A 27,358-nucleotide genomic window follows, 5' to 3' on the forward strand; every position below is an offset into this window, starting at 1 on the left:
TTCAGTTCTAGTTCAGTTCTAGTTCAGTTCTAGTTCAGTTCTAGTTCAGTTCTAGTTCAGTTCTAGTTCAGTTCTAGTTCAGTTCTAGTTCAGTTCTAGTTCAGTTCTAGTTCAGTTCTAGTTCAGTTCTAGTTCAGTTCTAGTTCAGTTCTAGTTCAGTTCTAGTTCAGTTCTAGTTCTAGTTCAGTTCTAGTTCAGTTCTAGTTTCAGTTCTAGTTCAGTTCTAGTTCAGTTCTAGTTCAGTTCTAGTTCAGTTCTAGTTCAGTTCTAGTTCAGTTCTAGTTCAGTTCTAGTTCAGTTCTAGTTCAGTTCTAGTTCAGTTCTAGTTCAGTTCTAGTTCAGTTCTAGTTCAGTTCTAGTTCAGTTCTAGTTCAGTTCTAGTTCAGTTCTAGTTCAGTTCTAGTTCAGTTCTAGTTCAGTTCTAGTTCTAGTTCAGTTCTAGTTCAGTTCTAGTTCTTCTAGTTCAGTTCTAGTTCAGTTCTAGTTCAGTTCTAGTTTCAGTTCTAGTTCAGTTCTAGTTCAGTTCTAGTTCAGTTCTAGTTCAGTTCTAGTTCAGTTCTAAGTTCAGTTCTAGTTCAGTTCTAGTTCAGTTCTAGTTCAGTTCTAGTTCAGTTCTAGTTCAGTTCTAGTTCAGTTCTAGTTCAGTTCTAGTTCAGTTCTAGTTCAGTTCTAGTTCAGTTCTAGTTCAGTTCTAGTTCAGTTCTAGTTCAGTTCTAGTTCAGTTCTAGTTCAGTCAAGTCTAGTTCAGTTCTAGTTCAGTTCTAGTTCAGTTCCTAGTTCAGTTCTAGGTCAGTTCTAGTTCAGTTCTAGTTCAGTTCTAGTTCAGTTCTAGTTCAGTTCTAGTTCAGTTCTTAAGTGTCAGTTCTAGATTCAGTCAGTTCAGTTCAGTCAGTTCTAGTTCAGTTGCTAGTTCAGTTTCTAGTTCAGTTCTAGTTCATTCATAGTTCAGTCTAGCTTCAGTTCTAGCTTCCGTTCTAGTTTCTAGTTCAGTATTCAGTTCTAGTTCAGTTCTAGTTCAGTTCTAGTTCAGTCTAGTTCAGTTCTAGTTCAGTTCTCTAGTTCAGTTCTAGTTCAGTTCTAGTTCAGTTCTAGTTCAGTTCTAGTTCAGTTTCTAGTTCAGTTCTAGTTCAGTTTCTAGTTCAGTTCTAGTTCAGTTCTAGTTCAGTTCTAGTTCAGTTCAAGAAATTTTCCTAATATTTTCCGAAATCTTTTAATTTTAACAAATTCAACATATTTTCTAAGTACACCTTAAATTCCTATGTGTATAAAGACCTCCTAACCACATTTTTTGCTTTAAATATGAAAAAGAAAACATTTTCAGACTCTTATAACCACATAACACTGATATTGTTGTACATGCTATTAAAAGTAGATGAAAAAACTAGAGAAAAAGTAAAGAACAAAATTATTTTTTGTTTATATTAATTTCATTTATAAAGAAAATATACCAAAGGATATTTTCATTTTATTATTATGCAGACTTTCATGAACAATTTTGCTTTGGCAGAAAAGGCAAGAAAAAATCTGTTTGTTTTAAAGTCTGAAATAAGAAGACGAAGTTTGGCAAGTTAATGTGTATGTGTGGGAGTTAGCACATAAATATGAGCTGATTTGGTTATACATATTTACACATATATGAACATAAGTTAATATATATGTTAAATTGTATATAAATCATATTTATAAGTTTTGGGAATATGTATGTGTTTTTAAGTATAAGAGAATATTTACAGACATATAGACTTAGACATAAAGTCAGTTTTTTTTTAAATGTTTAAGTTGGAGAAATTAAAAAAATTAAAATTACAAACGGCTGATTAAAGTTAAAGATCATAGTTTGAGTAAAGTTCTTTAAGGGAAATCAAAATTAAAATTTTATTTTGAATTCTGTAATTTCTAAGGATTCTAAAGAAATTGTTTAAATTTGTTGTTATTTTTTTTAAACTTTATTGTTTAGTTTGCGAAATTTTCTTGTCTTTTTTGTTTATTTTAAAAATTGTATCAATTTTTTTTTATTATTTACACAATACCATGAGTGTGCATAAATATTAAAAATATATTTGTTATTTGATTGTGTGAGTATGATTGTATTTTCCAATAAAATACATAAATAAATCTCAACAATAGTTTAAACAACTTTGCATTGTGTATTATTTGTGGGTCCTTTTTATGTCTTTGTTGTTCTTTAAGGACATTTTAGATATTTTTACAATAAATATTTTTCTATAGTTTGCGATACCATAATACTAGATATACAAATATATAGATTGAATATAAAATATTATAGTTTTGATTGTAAACTATAGTATTAAATAGTCTATACTAAAGAAAACCTTCCAAGTGAGCAACAATACAAATATGTTTTCAAAAAAGAAATTAAGTAATAAAATGTTTAAAAACAATTTACAGAATATAAAGAAAAAATAAATTTAGTTTTGTTTAAGATTGTTATCGTATTGTGTGGCAGATTAAATAAAATTGCATATGCAACAAAAAGAAATAAAAAGAAATAGAATTTGCCAATTAAATATTTAATTTAGTATATTGCTTATAACTTAAGGCGTATACGTAATATTAAATACACTTTGTTTACAATAGGAAATTCTATACGTATGAGTAATTTATTTTGTGTGGAAAAAAACTAACAACAATAGTCATACGTACATATGTGCAAGTGTTTGAAAGTTAATTGAATGTTATGGAAAGAAATTTTAGATTTACTAAAAGAAAATAGCAGTATAAATTTTTATAAAATAAAGAATCTACAATGTAATTATTTATTTTGTTCTAGTTCTGTTTCTAGTTCTGTTCTAGTTCTGTTCTAGTTCTGTCTAGTTCTGTTCTAGTTTCTGTTCTAGTTCTGTTCTAGTTCTGTTCTAGTTTTCTGTTCTAGTTCTGTTCTAGTTCTGTTCTAGTTCTGTTCTAGTTCTGTTCTAGTTCTGTTCTAGTTCTGTTCTAGTTCTGTTCTAGTGTCTGGTCTAGTTCTGTTCTAGTTCTGTTCTAGTTCTGTTCTAGTTCTGTTCTAGTTCTGTTCTAGTTCTGTTCGAGTTCTGTTCTAGTTCTGTTCTAGTTCTGTTCTAGTTCTGTTCTAGTTCTGTTCTAGTTCTGTTCTAGTTCTGTTCTAGTTCTGTTCTAGTTCTGTTCTAGTTCTGTTCTAGTTTCTGTTCTAGTTCTGTTCTAGTTCTGTTCGAGTTCCTGTTCTAGTTCTGTTCTAGTTTCTGTTCTAGTCTGTTCTAGTTCCTGTTCTAGTTCTGTTCTAGTTCTGTTCTAGTTCTGTTCTAGTTTCTGTTCTAGTTCTGTTCTAGTTCTGTTCTAGTTCTGTTCTAGTTCTGTTCTAGTTCTGTTCTAGTTCTGTTCTAGTTCTGTTCTAGTTCTGTTCTATTGTTCAGTTCTGTTCTAGTTCTGTTCTAGTTCTGTTCTAGTTCTGTTCTAGTTCTGTTCTAGTTCTGTTCTAGTTCTGTTCTAGTTTCTGTTCTAGTCTGTTTTTTGTTCTAGTTCTGTTCTAGTTCTGTTCTAGTTCTGTTCTAGTTCTGTTCTAGTTCTGTTCTAGTTCTGTTCTAGTTCTGTTCTAGTTCTGTTCTAGTTCTGTTCTAGTTCTGTTCTAGTTCTGTTAGTTCTGTTCTAGTTCTGTTCTAGTTCTGTTCTAGTTCTGTTCTAGTTCTGTTCTAGTTCTGTTATAGTTCTGTTCTAGTTCTGTTCTAGTTCTGTTCTAGTTCTGTTCTAGTTCTGTTCTAGTTCTGTTCTAGTTCTGTTCTAGTTCTGTTCTAGTTCTGTTCTAGTTCTGTTCTAGTTCTGTTCTAGTTCTGTTCTAGTTCTGTTCTAGTTCTGTTCTAGTTCTGTTCTAGTTTATGTTCTAGTTCTGTTCTAGTTCTGTTCTAGTTCTGTTCCTAGTTTCTGTTCTAGTTTCTCGTTTCTAGTTTCTGTTTCTAGTTCTGTTCTAGTTCTGTGTCTAGTTCTGTTCTAGGTCTGTTCTAGTTCTGCTCTTCTAGTTCTGTTCTAGTTCTGTTCTAGTCTGTTTTCTAGTTCTGTCAGAGTTCTGTTCTAGTTCTGTTCTATTTCTGTTTCAAGTTCTGTTCTAGTTCTGTTCTAGTTCTGTTCTAGTTCTTTCTAGTTCTTTTCTAGTTCGTTCTAGTTCTGTTCTAGTTCTGTTCTAGTTCTGTTCTAGTTTCTGTTCTAGTTCTGTTCTAGTTCTGTTCTAGTTCTCTTCTAGTTCGGTATAGTTCTGTTCTAGTTCTGGTTCTAGTTCTGTTCTAGTTATGTTCTAGTCTGTTCTAGTTCTGTTCTAGTTCTGTTTCTAGTTCTGTTCTAGTTCTGGGTCTAGTTCACTCTATTTCAGTTCCATTTCCTTCCTACACCCAGGATTTCTTATATGTTTTTGTTGTTTTTATATTTTTCACATTTACCATACCAACATATATTTTGGGTTGTTTTCATGACTTCCTTAACAATTGACCCATTTACTTTATGTGGCGTAAACTACAAAAATTTTATCGAAAAAAAAAACTAAAAGCAAAAAGAAAAGGACTCATTCACAAAATTCACAACTAGTACCCGTAACAAGAGTACAACAAGAAAACAATCGGAACCCACCAAATTACAAAGCAAACCCATTCAAACAAACACAAACTGATAATAAAAATACAATAATAACTATTGAAAAAAAAAGTTATAAAAGGAATAAAATAAACCCCATTATAGTAATAATACAATTGTCAATGAACAGCATAAAATTCAATAAACGAAATATAGAAAAAGTACAAAAACATCAAACGATATGCTAGAAACAGAGCAATGATTGTTTTCACATTATATTTTATTAGAAAAAAAAAAAAAAAAAAACAATAATAAAAACAATTGAATCACAACAAAAATATAATACAAAAACAATAATAATACAACTAGAATCACAAACAAAACTAAAAGGAAATTGAACATACCAGGACACAAAACGACAAAAGTAAATGCAAAAGTGTTTGTAGTTCTTGGAGGAGAAGGTGGTGGTTGTACAAATACAAAGTAAACACTTATTAAGTACAATGGGCAGTTTGTACAATACTTTGGGTAAGAACTTAATATTCGAAACGAAACTTTATATATACATTTTTATAACCAATTTTCTATAGAAAATGTCTTACTATGAGTGAACAATTTTCTATAGAAAATGTATCTCTATGAAAGAGAAATTTTCTATGTCTCTATGAGAGAGAAAATTACTTTAGAAAATGTTTCTCTATGAGAGAGAAATTTTCTATAGAAAATGTATCTCTATGAGAGAGAAATTTGTATCTCTATGAGAGAGAAATTTTCTATAGAAAATCTATCTCTATGAGAGAAATTTTCTATAAAAATGTATCTCTATGAGAGAAAAATTTTCTATAGAAAATGTATCTCTATGAGAGAGAAATTTTCTATAGAAAATTTTACTATGAGAGAGAAATTTTCTATAGCAAATGTATCTCTATGGAAGAGAAATTTTCTACAGAAAATGTATCTCTATGGGAGAGAAATTTTCTATAGAAAATGTATCTCTATGGGAGAGAAATTTTCTATAGAAAATGTATCTCTATGGGAGAGAAATTTTCTATAGAAAATGTATCTCTATGAGAGAGAAATTTTCTATAGAAAATGTATCTCTATGAGAGAGAAATTTTCTATAGAAAATGTATCTTTATGAGAAAGAAATTTTCTATAGAAAATGTATCTCTATGAGAGAAAAATTTTCAATAGAAAATGTATCTCTATGAGAGAGAAATTTTCTGTAGAAAATGTGTCTTTATGAGAGAGAAATTTTCTCTTTTAGAGTGCAGAAAGTGTTATTTAAAGGATATGGAACCACTGTGCATCTCTAGGCACCCAAACCTATAAAGACATGAATGCATATGAGAAAAAGTTTGTTTTTAATGTGATTGTTGTTGTAGTAGTTGGTCGGTCGGTTGTTAAAGAGGAAATGTAAAAATGGTAGAAAAAATGCCAGAAAACTTTTTTTTTGCCAAGGAGGGGGTATTATTATAATTTTTTTTTTGTGCAGTAATTGTGGTAGTAGTGGAGGTGTGGGTGATTTCTAGAAAATCAAGTTAAGCCATCAATGAACCACATTTATACATACAAAGGCCCTGCAGTTCGGAAGGAATGTAATGAATTAGTACTTTAACATACCGTTTACATCACTTAAGTGGCGTTGGATTGTACACCAGATTACTTACGGAGGCTAAGGACTTCATATTCGCATTGAGTTAAAAAGCCGTACGAAGTAGTCAAATATTTGGGTCTTTGAGGGATACATTAAGTTTTATAGAAATGCTGGGTGTTATAAAAACCAAACACACATACATACAATCCAAAACACAGTTGATGGCAAAACGATGTTCGATTAAGTCAGATTAAACTTGTACACATTGCAGTAGAAAAAAGTTTATTTTTGCTGTTGTATTGTAATGACGTGAGATTGTATATATGTATGTAAGTATGTGTATCTATATTTCTGTATGTATTAAAGTGAAGTCTAGTGGAATCAATTGGAATTGAAAGGTAGTTGTTGTTGGTAAACGTAGGATACCATTTTTTTCTACACTCTCCTCACATTTTCTCTATAATAGTTGCTGTTGGCTGCTGTTATTTGTTGTTGTAAGCTGCTATTATTGTTTTTGAAGTTGTTGCTATTGTTGTAGCCGTTATTTGTGGTATTTTTTTGCCTTTGTTTATTCGTTAGGGAACAACAAAAGTCAATGTGAAATAGACCAAATGTCAATGTCAATCGTAGGAATGTCAGTTACACTTATATACAGTAAACATACACACATACAAACACTATACTCAAACATAGATACTCACTTACTTACTGATTCGTTTGCTACTAATACATTTAACTGAGATTGCATTTAAAATGTATTGAAATCTATTCTTTTCCGAGGTATCTCTATGCTCTTGGCTTTTACTGTTATATAGAGATTTGGTTTTTGACATTATGAAAGACAGCTCAAAAGGAAAACACAGATTGATTTGGGCAAAAAAATGAAACACAAGACTAGAAAATAGAACTACAGGAAATGTCAGTTATTTAAAGGTTAGAGCTAAGCTAATGAGGTAGGGGAGGAGTAGTGTTTCGGAAAACCTGAGGTATTTTTGTTATTTTAACGTGATAAGGGAATTAAAGGAATTTTGGTTAGTTTAAGTTTAGGTTTAAGTTAAACTTTGTAGAATTGGCAAAACTTAAACAGACCGAAAAATAGAGGAAATATTGCTGAAAGAAAATTTATATAGAAAATGTGTCTCTATCAGGGAGAAAATTTCGATAGAAATGTCTCTTTAATACAGTCTATAGTCTAGTCTATAGTCTAGTCTATAGTCCAGTCTATAGTCTAGTCTATAGTCTAGTCTATAGTCTAGTCTATAGTCTAGTCTATAGTCTAGTCTATAGTCTAGTCTATAGTCTAGTCTATAGTCTAGTCTATAGTCTAGTTATAGTCTAGTCTATAGTCTAGTCTATAGTCTAGTCTATAGTCTAGTCTATAGTCTAGTCTATCGTCTAGTCTATAGTCTAGTCTATAGTCTAGTCTTATAGTCTAGTCTTATGTCTAGTCTCATTAAGTCTCGTCTATAGTCTAGTCCTAGTAGTCTATAGTCTAGTCTATAGGTCTAGCTTATAGTCTAGTCTATAGTCTAGTTCTATAGTCTAGTCTATAGTCTAGTCTATTAGTCTAGTCTATAGTCTAGTCTATAGTCTAGTCTAATAAGTCTAGTCTATAGGTTGTACTATGTCTAGCTAGTCTAGTCTATAGTCTAGTCTATAGTCTTAGTCTTATAGTCTAGTCTATAGTCTAGTCTAGTTAGTCTATGTCTATTTTCTATCGTCTAGGTCTATAGTCTCGTCTATAGCCTAGTCTATAGTCCTAGTCTATAGTCCTAGTCTAGCTAGTTCTAGTTAGTATATAGTCTAGTCTATAGGTCTAGTCTATAGTCTATCTATGTCTAGTCTATAGTCTAGTCATATAGTCTAGTCTATACTCTAGTCTATAGTCTAGCTCTATAGTCTATAGTCATAGTCTAGTCTATAGTCTAGTCTAAGTCTAGTCTATAGTCTAGTCTATAGTCTAGTCTATAGTCTAGTCTATAGTCTAGTCTATAGTCTAGTCTATAGTCTAGTCTATAGTCTAGTCTATAGTCTAGTCTATAGCTAGTCTATAGTCTAGTCTATAGTCTAGTCTATAGTCTATTCTATAGTCTAGTCTATAGTCTAGTCTATAGCCTAGTCTATAGCCTAGTCTTAGTCTAGTCTATAGTTCTAGTCTATAGCCTAGTCTATAGTCTAGTCTATAGTCTAGTCTATAGTCTAGTCTATAGTCTCGTTATAGTCTAGTCTATAGTCTAGTCTATAGTCTAGTCTATAGTCTAGTCTATAGTCTAGTCTATAGTCTAGTCTATAGGTCTAGAATCTATAGTTAGTCTATAGTCTAGTCTATAGTCTAGTCTATAGTCTAGTCTATAGTCAGTCTATAGTCTAGTCTATAGTCTAGTCTATAGTCTAGTCTATAGTCTAGTTATAGTCTAGTCTATAGTTAGTCTAGTCTATAGTCTAGTCTATAGTCTAGTCTATAGTCTAGTCTATAGTCTGGTCTATAGTCTAGTCTATAGTCTAGTCTATAGTCTAGTCTATAGTCTAGTCTATAGTCTAGTCTATAGTCTAGTCTATAGTCTATTCTATAGTCTAGTCTATAGTCTAGTCTATAGCCTAGTCTATAGCCTAGTCTATAGTCTAGTCTATAGTCTAGTCTATAGCCTAGTCTATAGTCTAGTCTATAGTCTAGTCTATAGTCTAGTCTATAGTCTAGTCTATAGTCTAGTCTATAGTCTAGTCTATAGTCTAGTCTATAGTCTAGTCTATAGTCTAGTCTATAGTCTAGTCTATAGTCTAGTCTATAGTCTAGTCTATAGTCTAGTCTATAGTCTAGTCTATAGTCTAGTCTATAGTCTAGTCTATAGTCTAGTCTATAGTCTAGTCTATAGTCTAGTCTATAGTCTAGTCTATAGTCTAGTCTATACTCTAGTCTATGGTCTAGTCTATAGTCTAGTCTATAATCTAGTCTATAGTCTAGTCTATAGTCTAGTCTATAGTCTAGTCTATAGTCTAGTCTATAGTCTAGTCTATAGTCTAGTCTATAGTCTAGTCTATAGTCTAGTCTATAGTCTAGTCTATAGTCTAGTCTATAGTCTAGTCTGTAGTCTAGTCTATAGTCTAGTCTATAGTCTAGTCTATAGTCTAGTCTATAGTCTAGTCTATAGTCTAGTCTATAGTCTAGTCTATAGTCTAGTCTATAGTCTGGTCTATATTCTAGTCTAAAGTGTAGACAATTTTCTACAGAAAGAAAATTTCTATACAAAAAGTGTAAGTATCTTTGGTTCTTTATTAATGTTTTCTATAAAAAATGTTTTTTTGTCTACGAGATATTTTCTATAGAACACGTTTCTATATTAACGAGAAATTTTTCTTTAAAAAAATTTAAACATTTCCAAAATTTATATTTCTGGTCTTAAATTGGTCAATGATTTTTATTATGCAAGTCATGCCGACAGCAATAACAAAAAAAAAAAAAACCCAAACAAAAATAAACTCAAATTCAACTTAAAGTTTCATGCTCCTTCCACTCTAATAAACTTTTAATGACCACCTCTTCCTACAACAAACACTTCCTTCCTGCCATTAAAACAATGAAATTATTGATTTTTGTTTTCTAGTGACACATTCTACAAATGTCTATTCGCTGTGAATGTGGAGTATGTGTGTTTTGTTTGTTTCATTTTGACAAATAAAGCTCAGGCGTCAAAAATGTCATGAAAATGTCATAAAATTATTTGTACACAAAAGTAAAGTACAAAAGATAATAATAAAAAATATATATAAGACAAGATAAAAATATGTATTAAACTCCCTTGGACTTTAAGAAATCTCACTAGGGGGGATCCTTGTAGGACAAGGACAAAAACAAATGCTAATGTAGCAACGAGACATACTTATATTTAAACAAATACATATGTGTGTATAATGATGAATAAACAGAGACATAAAAACTATAATATTTAGAACATTTTTGGATAATTACTTATTAAAAATGAAACATTTGTCAACATATAGAGGGGTGTAGGAAAAATGACAAAATTCAAGTTTTCTTATTTTGCTTAAATTTAATTTCTTAAAGCTATTAAACTTCAAATATATTCTAAGCAACTTTACAACAAAAAGTATTTCTTTGTTAGTATCTGTCTGCTAGCATTTGCCAGTAATTACTTTCCCCAATTCTAAGAAATGTTCACTTACTGTTCACAAATTATGGTATTAGGACTGATGGTAAAGTGATTATTCATGTTTAGGATATTCTATCTCTGAGAACCTACACACTTTCAATATTTCTTGCTTAATTTCCTAAGAATTTAAGCTTGAAATAAATTTTAACATAAATAACTAGATGTAAGTTTAGTAGTCAAGTCATCATACATTAACAAAAATGACACTGTTTAAAACAACTACAAAAGTTTTATATACAGTAGGAGACCTATATTTTATAAGAAGGACTGAAAAAACAAAAATAAAACATAAAATTTAATTTGATTGATATGTGCCAAGAAAATACATTTCTACATGAAATTAATGAAAAATATGTGTGAGTTGAATAACTAAATCAAATGAATAATTTGTAGGGAAAATATAAAATAAGTTTTATGTTTAGTGGTAAAAGGAAGCTCTAAGCTCTTAAAGCCAAAAAGTCATACTTTAGTTTTGTCCACAAACAAAATTATACTAATTATGAGAGAAAATTCAACAAAAATAACTGTTTAAATAAGAGAAATTTCTGTAGAAAATTTCCCCTTAACAAGAGAATTTTTTGTGATATTTTCTATGGAAAAACCAGACTAGACAATAGACTAGACTATAGACTATAGACTAGATATAGACTAGACTATAGACTAGACTAGATAGACTAGACTATAGACTAGACTATAGACTAGACTATAGACTAGACTATAGACTAGACTATAGACTAGACTATAGACTAGACTATAGACTAGACTATAGACTAGACTATAGACTAGACTATAGACTAGACTATAGACTAGACTATAGACTAGACTATAGACTAGACTATAGACTAGACTATAGACTAGACTATAGACTAGACTATAGACTAGACTATAGACTAGACTATAGACTAGACTATAGACTAGACTATAGACTAGACTATAGACTAGACTATAGACTAGACTATAGACTAGACTATAGACTAGACTATAGACTAGACTATAGACTAGACTATAGACTAGACTATAGACTAGACTATAGACTAGACTATAGACTAGACTATAGACTAGACTATAGACTAGACTATAGACTAGACTAGACTAGACTATAGACTAGACTATAGACTAGACTATAGACTAGACTATAGACTAGACTATAGACTAGACTATAGACTAGACTATAGACTAGACTATAGACTAGACTATAGACTAGACTATAGACTAGACTATAGACTAGACTATAGTCTAGACTATAGACTAGACTATAGACTAGACTATAGACTAGACTATAGACTAGACTATAGACTAGACTATAGACTAGACTATAGACTAGACTATAGACTAGACTATAGACTAGACTATAGACTAGACTATAGACTAGACTATAGACTAGACTATAGACTAGACTATAGACTACTATAGACTAGACTATAGACTAGACTATAGACTAGACTATAGACTAGACTATAGACTAGACTATGGACTAGACTATAGACTAGACTATAGACTAGACTATAGACTAGACTATAGACTAGACTATAGACTAGACTATAGACTAGATTATAGACTAGATTATAGACTAGACTATAAACTAGACTATAGACTAGACTATAGACTAGACTATAGACTAGACTATAGACTAGACTATAGACTAGACTATAGACTAGACTATAGACTAGACTATATACTAGACTATAGACTAGACTATAGACTAGACTATAGACTAGACTATAGACTAGACTATAGACTAGACTATAGACTAGACTATAGACTAGACTATAGACTAGACTATAGACTAGACTATAGACTAGACTATAGACTAGACTATAGACTAGACTATAGACTAGACTATAGACTAGACTATAGACTAGACTATAGACTAGACTATAGACTAGACTATAGACTAGACTATAGACTAGACTATAGACTAGACTATAGACTAGACTATAGACTAGACTATAGACTAGACTATAGACTAGACTATAGACTAGACTATAGACTAGACTATAGACTAGACTATAGACTAGACTATAGACTAGACTATAGACTAGACTATAGACTAGACTATAGACTAGACTATAGACTAGACTATAGACTAGACTATAGACTAGACTATAGACTAGACTATAGACTAGACTATAGACTAGACTATAGACTAGACTATAGACTAGACTATAGACTAGACTATAGACTAGACTATAGACTAGACTATAGACTAGACTATAGACTAGACTATAGACTAGACTATAGACTAGACTATAGACTAGACTATAGACTAGACTATAGACTAGACTATAGACTAGACTATAGACTAGACTATAGACTAGACTATAGACTAGACTATAGACTAGACTATAGACTAGACTATAGACTAGACTATAGACTAGACTATAGACTAGACTATAGACTAGACTATAGACTAGACTATAGACTAGACTATAGACTAGACTATAGACCAGACTATAGACTAGACTATAGACTAGACTATAGACTAGACTATAGACTAGACTATAGACTAGACTATACTAGACTATAGACTAGACTATAGACTAGACTATAGACTAGACTATAGACTAGACTATAGACTAGACTATAGACTAGACTATAGACTAGACTATAGACTAGACTATAGACTAGACTATAGACTAGACTATAGACTAGACTATAGACTAGACTATAGACTAGACTAGACTATAGACTAGACTATACACTAGACTATAGACTAGACTATAGACTAGACTATAGCTAGACTATAGACTACACTATAGACTAGACTATAGACTAGACTATAGACTAGACTATAGACTAGACTATAGACTAGACTATAGACTAGACTATAGACTAGACTATAGACTAGACTATAGACTAGACTATAGACTAGACTATAGACTAGACTATAGACTAGACTATAGACTAGACTATAGACTAGACTATAGACTAGACTATAGACTAGACTATAGACTAGACTATAGACTATAGACTAGACTATAGACTAGACTATAGACTAGACTATAGACTAGACTATAGACTAGACTATAGACTAGACTATAGACTAGACTATAGACTAGACTATAGACTAGACTATAGACTAGACTATAGACTAGACTATAGACTAGACTATAGACTAGACTATAGACTAGACTATAGACTAGACTATAGACTAGACTATAGACTAGACTATAGACTAGACTATAGACTAGACTATAGACTAGACTATACTAGACTATAGACTAGACTATAGACTAGACTAGACTAGACTATAGACTAGACTATAGACTAGACTATAGACTAGACTATAGACTAGACTATAGACTAGACTATAGACTAGACTATAGACTAGACTATAGACTAGACTATAGACTAGACTAGACTATAGACTAGACTATAGACTAGACTATAGACTAGACTAGACTATAGACTAGACTATAGACTAGACTATAGACTAGACTATAGACTAGACTAGACTATAGACTAGACTATAGACTAGACTATAGACTAGACTATAGACTAGACTATAGACTAGACTATAGACTAGACTATAGACTAGACTATAGACTAGACTATAGACTAGACTAGACTATAGACTAGACTATAGACTAGACTATAGACTAGACTATAGACTAGACTATAGACTAGACTATAGACTAGACTATAGACTAGACTATAGACTAGACTATAGACTAGACTATAGACTAGACTATAGACAGACTATAGACTAGACTATAGACTAGACTATAGACTAGACTATAGACTAACTATAGACTAGACTATAGACTAGACTATAGACTAGACTATAGACTAGACTATAGACTAGACTATAGACTGGACTATAGACTAGACTATAGACTAGACTATAGACTAGACTATACTAGACTATAGACTAGACTATAGACTAGACTATAGACTAGACTATAGACTAGACTATAGACTAGACTATAGACTAGACTATAGACTAGACTATAGACTAGACTATAGACTAGACTATAGACTAGACTATAGACTAGACTAGACTAGACTATAGACTAGACTATAGACTAGACTATAGACTAGACTATAGACTAGACTATAGACTAGACTATAGACTAGACTATAGACTAGACTATAGACTAGACTATAGACTAGACTATAGACTAGACTATAGACTAGACTATAGACTAGACTATAGACTAGACTATAGACTAGACTATAGACTAGACTATAGACTAGACTATAGACTAGACTATAGACTAGACTATAGACTAGACTATAGACTAGACTATAGACTAGACTATAGACTAGACTATAGACTAGACTATAGACTAGACTATAGACTAGACTATAGACTAGACTATAGACTAGACTATAGACTAGACTATAGACTAGACTATAGACTAGACTATAGACTAGACTATAGACTAGACTATAGACTAGACTATAGACTAGACTATAGACTAGACTATAGACTAGACTATAGACTAGACTATAGACTAGACTATAGACTAGACTATAGACTAGACTATAGACTAGACTATAGACTAGACTATAGACTAGACTATAGACTAGACATAGACTAGACTATAGACTAGACTATAGACTAGACTATAGACTAGACTATAGACTAGACTATAGACTAGACTATAGACTAGACTATAGACTAGACTATAGACTAGACTATAGACTAGACTATAGACTAGACTATAGACTAGACTATAGACTAGACTATAGACTAGACTATAGACTAGACTATAGACTAGACTATAGACTAGACTATAGACTAGACTATAGACTAGACTATAGACTAGACTATAGACTAGACTATAGACTAGACTATCTAGACTATAGACTACTATAGACTAGACTATAGACTAGACTATAGACTAGACTATAGACTAGACTATAGACTAGACTATAGACTAGACTATAGACTAGACTATAGACTAGACTATAGACTAGACTATAGACTAGACTATAGACTAGACTATAGACTAGACTATAGACTAGACTATAGACTAGACTATAGACTAGACTATAGACTAGACTATAGACTAGACTTAGACTAGACTATAGACTAGACTATAGACTAGACTATAGACTAGACTATAGACTAGACTATAGACTAGACTATGACTAGACTATAGACTAGACTATAGACTAGACTATAGACTAGACTATAGACTAGACTATAGACTAGACTATAGACTGGACTATAGACTAGACTATAGACTAGACTATAGACTAGACTATAGACTAGACTATAGACTAGACTATAGACTAGACTATAGACTAGACTATAGACTAGACTATAGACTAGACTATAGACTAGACTATAGACTAGACTATAGACTAGACTATAGACTAGACTATAGACTAGACTATAGACTAAACTATAGACTAGACTATAGACTAGACTATAGACTAGACTAGACTAGACTATAGACTAGACTATAGACTCTATAGACTAGACTATAGACTAGACTATAGACTAGACTATAGACTAGACTATAGACTAGACTATAGACTAGACTATAGACTAGACTATAGACTAGACTATAGACTAGACTATAGACTAGACTATAGACTAGACTATAGACTAGACTATAGACTAGACTATAGACTAGACTATAGACTAGACTATAGACTAGACTATAGACTAGACTATAGACTAGACTATAGACTAGACTATAGACTAGACTATAGACTAGACTATAGACTAGACTATAGACTAGACTATAGACTAGACTATAGACTAGACTATAGACTAGACTATAGACTAGACTATAGACTAGACTATAGCCTATAATAAAGGCTGCAGACTAGTCTATATACTGGACCTACTCCACCCTACACGTGTGTTCAAGGTGTTAGTTTTGTATCCTTTTAAACAGCATCCCCTTTTTGTTCAACTTTCCTTAAAATTTAATAAAATTCTTAAACAAATTTTATTAAATCAACAGCCTTCTTACTATAATGTGTCATTTATTAAAAAACAGAAAGACAGAAAGAATCGTTACATGTTGTTGGTTGTGTGTAAATATGCATGTATATTTATGACTACCTCTACAATAACGTTCGCATTCATAGATGTTTGTGGATTCACAACATTCTAATGAATAAGAAAAAAATAAATAAATTTTATAATGATTATATGCCAAAAAATACGTATATAATAATAAATGAGATAAGGACTGGAAATAGTCAGCTTGGAGCTTAAAATATGAGCGACTATTAAAGGCTATTTACGGTGATGAATATTTAAAGTTTGTGGGCTTTAGGTGGAAAAAAAACTGGAACAAAAGAACTGGCTTTTAAGCTTTAAGATATAACGAGTGTCCAACAGGAAAGATTTAACACAAGTTTGAGTGGTTAAAGTCCTTAAATATTTTGGATATGTGTGTGTTCATAATGATATACCTATAACGTATGTATATGTATGTTGTTTGTATGTATTTACGAACACATAATGTATACTTTTTAATTTATAACATTAAAAAAGTTGACTTTGCATATCTCTTTTTTATTTTATTATTTTAATGTTAAGTAATGGAATTTTGTCTATATAAGTGACAATACCTTTAGCATACACTCTCGCATACAAACAAAACTAAAAATATACACTCATACATCATTATTTACTCACTCTACCTATTTTTGTTTACCTGTATATCTTTACTTATAACACAGAACCAGGTTTACACACATACATTACATACCTATGTACATTACGTACTTTAGTGTGTGTCAATTTGTTTGTTTTTTTTTTCATTTTGTCGTGTTGTATGTATTTACGTATGTTGTTTGTTGGTATATTTGTTGTTTGAGTGAGTGTGTGCACAAAGTAGATTTGTGTATGGGTATGTATCATTAAATGACATCAAAAGCATTTAAACACGCCATAAAATAATTCATAATAATAATGAAAAATAATTCCAACTGTCACATTTTCTTAATGTATGTTTGCTGTACATCATTATGGGTTTTTTTTGGTGTTATATTTTGCTCTCCACACATTAAAGTACGTGAATACATACATATGTGTAGACATACATACCTACATATGTATGTGTGTTGCTACTTTTTTGTTTAATGTCTCTTGAATTTTTTGTACAGAATAACAATTTTTTTAATTATTGAAAAAAAAAACTGCAATGTGACCAGCAGTCAATGGCAGTTTCTCTTGATATAGAAATTTTCTACAGAAAAATTCTCTTGTTAAAATAGATTTTCTATAGAAATATATAGAAATATATATTTTCTATAGAAATATAGACTATAGACTAGACTATAGACTAGACTATAGACTAGACTATAGACTAAACTATAGACTAGACTATAGACTAAACTATAGACTATAGACTAGACTATAGACTAGACTATAGACTAGACTATAGACTAGACTATAGACGACTATAGACTAGACTATAGACTAGACTATAGACTAGACTATAGACTAGACTATAGACTAGACTATAGACTAGACTATAGACTAGACTATAGACTAGACTATAGACTAGACTATAGACTAGACTATAGACTAGACTATAGACTAGACCATAGACTAGACTATAGACTAGACTATAGACTAGACTATAGACTAGACTAGACTATAGACTATAGACTATAGACTAGACTAGACTAGACTATAGACTAGACTAGACTCTAGACTAGACTATAGACTAGACTAGACTATAGACTAGACTATAGACTAGACTATAGACTAGACTATAGACTAGACTATAGACTAGACTATAGACTAGGCTATAGACTAGACTATAGACTAGACTATAGACTAGACTATAGACTAGACTATAGACTAGTCTATAGACTAGACTATAGACTAGACTATACACTAGACTGTAGACTAGACTATAGACTAGACTATAGACTAGACTATAGATTAGACTATAGAGTAGACTATAGACTAGACTATAGACTAGACTATAGACTAGACTATAGACTAGACTATAGACTAGGCTATAGACTAGACTATAGACTAGACTATAGACTAGACTATAGACTAGACTATAGACTAGACTATAGACTAGACTAAAGACTAGACTATAGACTAGACTATAGACTAGACTATGGACTAGACTATAGACTAGACTATAGACTAGACTATAGACTAGACTATAGACTTGACTATAGACTAGACTATAGACTAGACTATAGACTAGACTATAGACTAGACTATAGACTAGACTATAGACTAGACTATAGACTAGACTATAGACTAGACTATAGACTAGACTATAGACTAGACTATAGACTAGACTATACACTGGACTATAGACTAGACTATAGACTAGACTATAGACTAGACTATAGACTAGACTATAGACTAGACTATAGACTAGACTATAGACTAGACTATAGACTAGACTATAGACTAGACTATAGACTAGACTATAGACTAGACTATAGACTAGACTATAGACTAGACTATAGACTAGACTATAGACTAGACTATAGACTAGACTATAGACTAGACTATAGACTAGACTATAGACTAGACTATAGACTAGACTATAGACTAGACTATAGACTAGACTATAGACTAGACTATAGACTAGACTATAGACTAGACTATAGACTAGACTATAGACTAGACTATAGACTAGACTATAGACTAGACTATAGACTAGACTATAGACTAGACTATAGACTAGACTATAGACTAGACTATAGACTAGACTATAGACTAGACTATAGACTAGACTATAGACTAGACTATAGACTAGACTATAGACTAGACTATAGACTAGACTATAGACTAGACTATAGACTAGACTATAGACTAGACTATAGACTAGACTATAGACTAGACTATAGACTAGACTATAGACAAGACTATAGACTAGACTATAGACAAGACTATAGACTAGACTATAGACTAGACTATAGACTAGACTATAGACTAGACTATAGATTAGACTATAGACTAGACTATAGACTAGACTATAGACTAGGCTATAGACTAGACTATAGACTAGACTATAGACTAGACTATAGACTAGACTATAGACTAGACTATAGACTAGACTATAGACTAGACTATAGACTAGACTATAGACTAGACTATAGACTAGACTATAGACTAGACTATAGACTAGACTATAGACTAGATTATAGACTAGACTATAGACTAGACTATAGACTAGACTATAGACTAAACTATAGACTAGACTATAGACTAGACTATAGACTAGACTATAGACTAGACTATAGACTAGACTATAGACTAGACTATAGACTAGACTATAGACTACACTATAGACTACACTATAGACTAGACTACAGACTAGACTATAGACTACACTATAGACTAGACTATAGACTAGACTATAGACTAGACTATAGACTAGACTGTCTCTTGTTAAAAGATATATTTTCTATAGAAAAATTCTCTTGTTTGAAGTGAAATTTAACTTCTACAGTTGGTCTCCTTTTGCCCCATTCCTCTAAATTATGTGTTATTTCATTTTCAGGATTTTCAGGATATATTTTTCATACATACATACATACATATGTATTGGTATATATTGCTTTTAAAATTTATGTATTATTATTTTTTCTTGCTACTGTTGTATTTTTCTCATTGTACATTGGTATTTGTTTAACTAAGTATGTATTTGTATGTATGTATGTATGTATGTATGTTTTTTCATACATACATACTTACTCATTATTTCAATATTTTTTGTATCTTTAACTTACCTGGCATGTTGTGGGCCAACATTACCCATATCATGTGCTGTACTGGCGGTTATTTGAAAATCTGCTATGGCTCCTGATTCCATACCCAAAGGATGTTTACATTGTGCTGCAGAGTAAAAAAAAGAAAAAATCAGGAAAAAAAATAATATGAAAAATATGTATTTTACAATGGCAAAAAAAAAGCTAAATTAGTGGCAACATACATTTAGAGAAGTTCTATAATACTGCTGCTGATGTTTCAGTTTCGAGTAAAAATGCTACAATTAAGTGGAGAAAATATAAGCAAAGTGTTGTTGTAGAATATGTGTGTATGTGTTTGTTAAGTATATTTGTTTGTATGTAAGTATTTATATAGAGTATAAGGTTAATATGCGTATAAAACTGAGGTTTTTGAACTCAATATATGATTGATTTTTTTTTTTCACTGCAAATGTTTTAACAAATTTTAAGTATTTGTATTAAAATTAAGAGGACAAGTGGCATGAACCCCGTTATTTATAAAGTTTTTGCAATGTAGTTTAATGCATATTGAAGTGTTTGTTGTAGCAATTATGTAAAGAAATTGAAAAAAGTTTAAAAAGGCATTGCAAAGTAATTTTAATTGCTGCTGAGAAAAACAAATTTTGAATCTAGAATCTTAAACAACAGTTTTTTAATTTCCTTTCTTTAAATGAAATCTCTTTATCACTTTCTTAACAATTATGAAGTATATAAATGTCAAAACAAATCAAAATCATAAATGTCATATATCTAATAATAACGCTAAACAACACATTTAACACAAGAAATGAACATAAATGTCATGATTTAAATGAAAACGAAATACATCATTTTCGCGTTTTCAAATCGCATACTTACAACAAGAACTACAGACAGACAGACGGACAGACAGACAGACAGACAGACAGACAGACAGACAGACAGACAGACAGACAGACAGACAGACAGAGACAGACAGACAGACAGACAGACGGACGGACGGACGGACGGACGGACGGACGGACGGACAGACAGTCTGTTGCAGCAAAAACTTTTCAAAGACAATAACCAAAGCAGAAAAAAAGTATATGAAAATATATCCAAAAAATAATAGAACAAAATAGCAAAGACATTTTTTGTCAAACAACAGGCAAAATATATAGGAAAAGGAAAGAAATGCAATAAAGAAAACGACAAAATAATAAATGTCAAAAAATTTACTTTCAAATATTTTCCTCAATGATTTATGAGTGAATTGTATTGTGATAAGTACTTAAATACAAAAAGAATAACAAGATTTGTTGAAAAATGTACAAAATAATTTATGAAAAAATTGGAAAATGTTTGCAGCGTTGAGTTTTAGCATTATTTGCTCCTAAAGAACTAAAAAGAGAAATCAAGCAGTGAAAGCTCTAAACAGTTCCTTCATAGAGGTAAAATATCACTTTAAATAAAATAAATTTTCTATTGAAAATATCATTTTTAACAAGAGAAATTTTTTGTAGAGAATTATTCTTCAAAAAAGAGAAATTTTCTGTAGAGAATTACTCTTCCAACAGGAAAACTTTGCTATAGAAAATAACTTTTCAAATGAGACACATCTTCTATAGAAAATCACTTTTCAAATGAGACACATTTTCTATAGAAAATCACTCTTCAAACAAGACACATTTTCTATAGAATGAGTTCTTCATTTGACTATAAGTCTACGTTTTTCTACATCACTGTTTTATATCTTTAACATTCATTGATTATATTTAAGTCAACCAACCAACCAAACCATTCCAATCAACTGCTACTTTATCTATTCATTTATATTTTTGTTTTTTGTAATTAATAATTTATGTTATTTTGACTGTTAATTTTTGCCATTTTGAGTCGTGTTTCTATAATTTATTTATTCCTCACTTTGTTTCCTTTTTCTAGTTTATAACCAGACCTACACATGATTATTGGCTATAGCTGTGACGCTACTAATACTAATGTTAGCATTGATTTCGTGTCTTGTTTCTTGGAATATTTTCAACATTGTCTTGTCTTGCTGTTTTTGTGCCATGATTGGACGACCACACACACTTTAACCAGATTTGCTTAAGACAACACACAAAAAAGAACACAGAACTGAAAAACGATTTAGGCCCAATAGTCATCATATTTTATCATGTCATGGCACTACTTCTACAGTCTACTACTTGCGGTGCTGTGGCGTTTGCTGCTGCTGTTACTACTGTTTAACTCCCAGTTGATTATTGCTACCGGTTTTCGTAAATGGTAAATTGTATAAATAAATTTATGAAATTGTATATTAAACAACAACATTGTAGGTTTTTTATTGACCATATTGCCATATTGGTTTTGTAAGATTGTTAGTGAATGGTTAAAAGAAGTTACTTCTATGGGTATATGAAAAATTTTGAGGGCACTACAGTTCATTTAAAAGGACACTGCAATTCAAAAATTCTAAAATCTAGTTTATGGTCTATAGTCTAGTCTATAGTCCAGTCTATAGTATAGTCTATAGTCTAGTCTATAGTCTAGTCTATAGTCTAGTCTAAAGTCTAGTCTATAGTCTAGTCTATAGTAAAGTCTATAGTCTAGTCTATAGTCTAGTCTATAGTCTAGTCTATAGTCTAGTCTATAGTAAAGTCTATAGTCTAGTCTATAGTCTAGTCTATAGTCAAGTCTATAGTCTAGTCATAGTCTAGTCATAGTCTAGTCATAGTCTAGTCATAGTCTAGTCATGGTCTAGTCATGGTCTAGTCATAGTCTAGTCATAGTCTAGTCATAGTCTAGTCATAGTCTAGTCATAGTCTAGTCATAGTCTAGTCATAGTCTAGTCATAGTCTAGTCATAGTCTAGTCATAGTCTAGTCATAGTCTAGTCATAGTCTAGTCATAGTCTAGTCATAGTCTAGTCATAGTCTAGTCATAGTCTAGTCATAGTCTAGTCATAGTCTAGTCATAGTCTAGTCATAGTCTAGTCATAGTCTAGTCATAGTCTAGTCATAGTCTAGTCATAGTCTAGTCATAGTCTAGTCATAGTCTAGTCATAGTCTAGTCATAGTCTAGTCATAGTCTAGTCATAGTCTAGTCATAGTCTAGTCATAGTCTAGTCATAGTCTAGTCATAGTCTAGTCATAGTCTAGTCATAGTCTAGTCATAGTCTAGTCATAGTCTAGTCATAGTCTAGTCATAGTCTAGTCATAGTCTAGTCATAGTCTAGTCATAGTCTAGTCATAGTCTAGTCATAGTCTAGTCATAGTCTAGTCATAGTCTAGTCATAGTCTAGTCATAGTCTAGTCATAGTCTAGTCATAGTCTAGTCATAGTCTAGTCATAGTCTAGTCATAGTCTAGTCATAGTCTAGTCATAGTCTAGTCATAGTCTAGTCATAGTCTAGTCATAGTCTAGTCATATCTAGTCATAGTCTAGTCATAGTCTAGTCATAGTCTAGTCATAGTCTAGTCATAGTCTAGTCATAGTCTAGTCATAGTCTAGTCATAGTTAGTCATAGTCTAGTCATAGTCTAGTCATAGTCTAGTCATAGTCTAGTCATAGTCTAGTCATAGTCTAGTCATAGTCTAGATAGTAGTCATAGTCTAGTCATAGTCTAGTCATAGTCTAGTCATAGTCTAGTCATAGTCTAGTCATAGTCTAGTCATAGTCTAGTCATAGTCTAGTCATAGTCTAGTCATAGTCTAGTCATAGTCTAGTCATAGTCTAGTCATAGTCTAGTCATAGTCTAGTCATAGTCTAGTCATAGTCTAGTCATAGTCTAGTCATAGTCTAGTCATAGTCTAGTCATAGTCATAGTCTCTTCCAAGGTCCAGTTACAATCTGGCAGTGGTCTTCACCATGTTCCAGTCTAGTTCATGATTTTCTTCATAGCTGGTTAAAATCGAGTTATATTCTTATCTACATAGCAGTTGTGTAGGGTGTCATTTGAAAAAAAATTTTATTTTTATTTTGGTTTATTAATGATGTGTAACAATTTAATATGCCATGATTATTAGAGGAAATCATATTTTTGGCTTCGACATAAAACGTGGGATGTGGGTGTTTTAGATTTTTTAAAAGACTGCAGATGGTTGCAGTTTTTTAATTCTAATCTTAACTGAAAGTGTTGCGAGTGATATTATCGCCTTGGCACGAGTAGATTGTAGACACTTATAAGATGATGTGATAGCAAATATTAAGTAGGGTATGATGAAGTCTTCGAGAGTTAACAAAAGTCACTCTATGTGAATACAAATATCCGATTCCAAAATGTGATCCTATATTTTTTATTACTCTGAATTTTATACTGTTGGTTTTTCACCCTTGGCTAAATATTGTCAACAACTGTTTGTTATATATACATACATATGCATGTAAATACTTCACCGCTACAGTGAACTGAATATAAAATATTTTTTGTGGAAATATGAAAAAAAACTTCAAAATATTGATATATGCAGGAAAAATGGGGATATGATGACATGACCTGGTCTAGTATTCATATGTTATGCTTGACTTATTCACAGATAAAAGTTTAACGAATAAATAAATATTGAAAAAAAAGTCAAATTGATTACAGATGAAAGTAAAATATAAATAATAGTTAAAAAACAATATATTAAAACTTACTACCTTTTAAAGTGAATATTTAAATAATTCCTTACACGACCTTCAATCAATTTTAATTTAAAAACGTTTAAAGTTTTTGGTCATTTTTTAATGCGTCAATATTTTGCAACAAAAATGGCAAAAAAAAAAAACAAGAAATAAAACTCCCATTACAAATTTATATCTTTGTCATTTAATTGCAAATAAGAAAAAAAAAAAAAAACAAATCATTTATATAAAAAGTCAACATGTGTTGAAGCAAAAAAAAAAAACTTAAAATCTTTCATGTACACGATGTGAAAAATTACAGTCATATTCCAAACAATCACTTTAGACTTTTGTCTGTTTGGTCAGTTTGCTTTGAAGGAAACGGGTTTTATCTACACTGAGAGTAAAACTCATACAAAAAAAATCTTATTAAATAGCAGACGAAATAAAATTTGTATTATTCACTAAATGGCACTACCTATAAATCCTTATAGTTTGTTTTTAATACTACTACCAACTTTTTTCTTCCAGTGTTTTCTATTTAATCGAATTTTGTTTTCTCCTCCAAAAAAAAACTTTAAACGTATGACCGCTTTAAAACATAAATTGTTAAACACTGCTTAAAGGCCTGTTATCACAAGCTAAGACAAGGTATGAAAAAAAAAAATACTCGATCCATTTACAAACCCACTTAATTTATAGTTTACACTACTTTAAGAAAAAAAAAAAAAACAACAACAACAACAACAAAAAATTGGGATAACAGCTATACCTTTCATATAACAGCCAATATGTACATATATTGAGCTAATAAAACCCGATTAAAAACTATTATAGATTTTGTTAAACAGATTTTGGCCAAAAAACTGTTAAGTGAATCAGTAGAGTTGAAAAAGGCGTTAGTTTTAATATTTACGCCACAGACAAATAATCAGTTTGAAAAACTTAATTGTTATTTAATTTTTTCAACACTTAATGGCTGCCGGTTTTAGCCAAAAGATAGCTGGAGATTGCAAAAAAGGCACAGCTCAATTTTAAAAAGAAATATATTAGTAGGGGTATGCACTATTTCTAGCATAAAATCTAGCCATAGAAAGATGCACACTTTACTCCATAGTCTAGTTATTACACTACTCCACAGCCCAGTCTTGTCACTATTATACTCTATAGTCTAGTTTAAATCTACAGACTAGTCTATAATATAGTCTATAGTCTAGTCTATAGTCTAGTCTATAGTCTAGTCTATAGTCTGGTCTATAGTCTAGTCTATAGTCTAGTCTATAGTCTGGTCTATAGTCTAGTCTATAGTCTAGTCTATAGTCTGGTCTATAGTCTAGTCTATAGTCTAGTTTATAGTCTAGTCTATAGTCTAGTCTATAGTCTAGTCTATAGTCTAGTCTATAGTCTAGTTTATAGTCTAGTTATTAGTCTAGTCTATAGTCTAGTCTATAGTCTAGTCTATGGTCTAGTCTATAGTCTAGTCTATAGTCTAGTCTATTGTCTAGTCTATAGTCTAGTCTATAGTCTAGTCTATAGTCTAGTCTATAGTCCAGTCTATTATAGTCTAGTCTATTATAGTCTAGTCTATTATAGTCTAGTCTATTATAGTCTAGTCTATTATAGTCTAGTCTATTATAGTCTAGTCTATTATAGTCTAGTCTATTATAGTCTAGTCTATAGTCTAGTCTATAGTCTAGTCTATAGTCTAGTCTATAGTCTAGTCTATAGTCTAGTCTATAGTCTAGTCTATAGTCTAGTCTATAGTCTAGTCTATAGTCTAGTCTATAGTCTAGTCTATAGTCTAGTCTATAGTCTAGTCTATAGTCTAGTCTATAGTCTAGTCTATAGTCTAGTCTATAGTCTAGTCTATAGTCTAGTCTATAGTCTAGTCTATAGTCTAGTCTATAGTCCAGTCTATAGTCTAGTCTATGGTCTAGTCTATAGTTTAGTCTATAGTTTAGTCTATAGTCTAGTCTATAGTCTAGTCTATAGTCTAGTCTAGTCTAGTCTAGTCTAGTCTAGTCTAGTCTAGTCTAGTCTAGTCTAGTCTATAGTCTAGTCTAGTCTAGTCTAGTCTAGTCTAGTCTAGTCTATAGTCTAGTCTAGTCTATAGTCTAGTCTAGTCTATAGTCTAGTCTATAGTCTAGTCTATACTCTAGTCTATAGTCTAGTCTATAGTCTAGTCTATAGTCTTGACTATAGTCTAGTCTAGTCAATAGTCTAGTCTATAGTCTAGTCTATAGTCTAGTCCATAGTCTAGTCTATAGTCTAGTCCATAGCCCAGTCTTTAGTCTAGTCTATAGTCTAGTCTATATTCTAGTCTATATTCTAGTCTATATTCTAGTCTATAGTCTAGTCTACGGTCTAGTCTATAGTCTAGTCTACAGTCTTATACAGTCTAGTCTATAGTCTAGTCTATAGTCTAGTCTATAGTCTAGTCTATAGTCTAGTCTAGTATAGTCTATAGTCTAGTCTATAGTCTAGTCTATAGTTTAGTCTATAGTCTAGTCTATAGTCTAGTCTATAGTCTAGTCTATAGTCTAGTCTATAGTCTAGTCTAGTCTATAGCCTAGTCTATAGTCCAGTCTATAGTCTAGTCTATAGTCTCGTCTATCGTCTAGTCTATAGTCTAGTCTATAGTCTAGTCTATCGTCTAGTCTATAGTCTAGTCTATAGTCTAGTCTATAGTCTAGGCTATAGTCTAGTCTATAGTCTAGTCTATTGTCTAGTATATAGTCTAGTCTATTCTTCTAGTCTATTCTAGTCTATAGTCTAGTCTATAGTCTAGTCTATAGTCTAGTCTAT

General features: G+C 31.3%; 1 protein-coding gene across 1 annotated transcript in view; it reads right to left on the minus strand.

The window, feature by feature from the left end:
• LOC119609951 (discoidin domain-containing receptor 2-like) overlaps positions 1–20,089 on the minus strand; it is a gene marked incomplete at both ends in the record, with an annotated part of 129,201 nt that extends 109,112 nt beyond the window's left edge. Inside the window, 1 exon segment of the mRNA XM_037965002.1 lies at positions 19,984–20,089. Within this exon segment, the coding sequence (XP_037820930.1) occupies positions 19,984–20,089 (106 nt within the window).
• Between the last annotated feature and the right edge of the window lie 7,269 nt (positions 20,090–27,358).

The sequence above is a fragment of the Lucilia sericata genome, unplaced genomic scaffold (genome assembly GCF_015586225.1).
Source record: "Lucilia sericata isolate MDLA Ls3-8-SP2 unplaced genomic scaffold, ASM1558622v1 Contig001092F_arrow, whole genome shotgun sequence".
Taxonomy (NCBI): Eukaryota; Metazoa; Arthropoda; class Insecta; order Diptera; family Calliphoridae; genus Lucilia; species Lucilia sericata.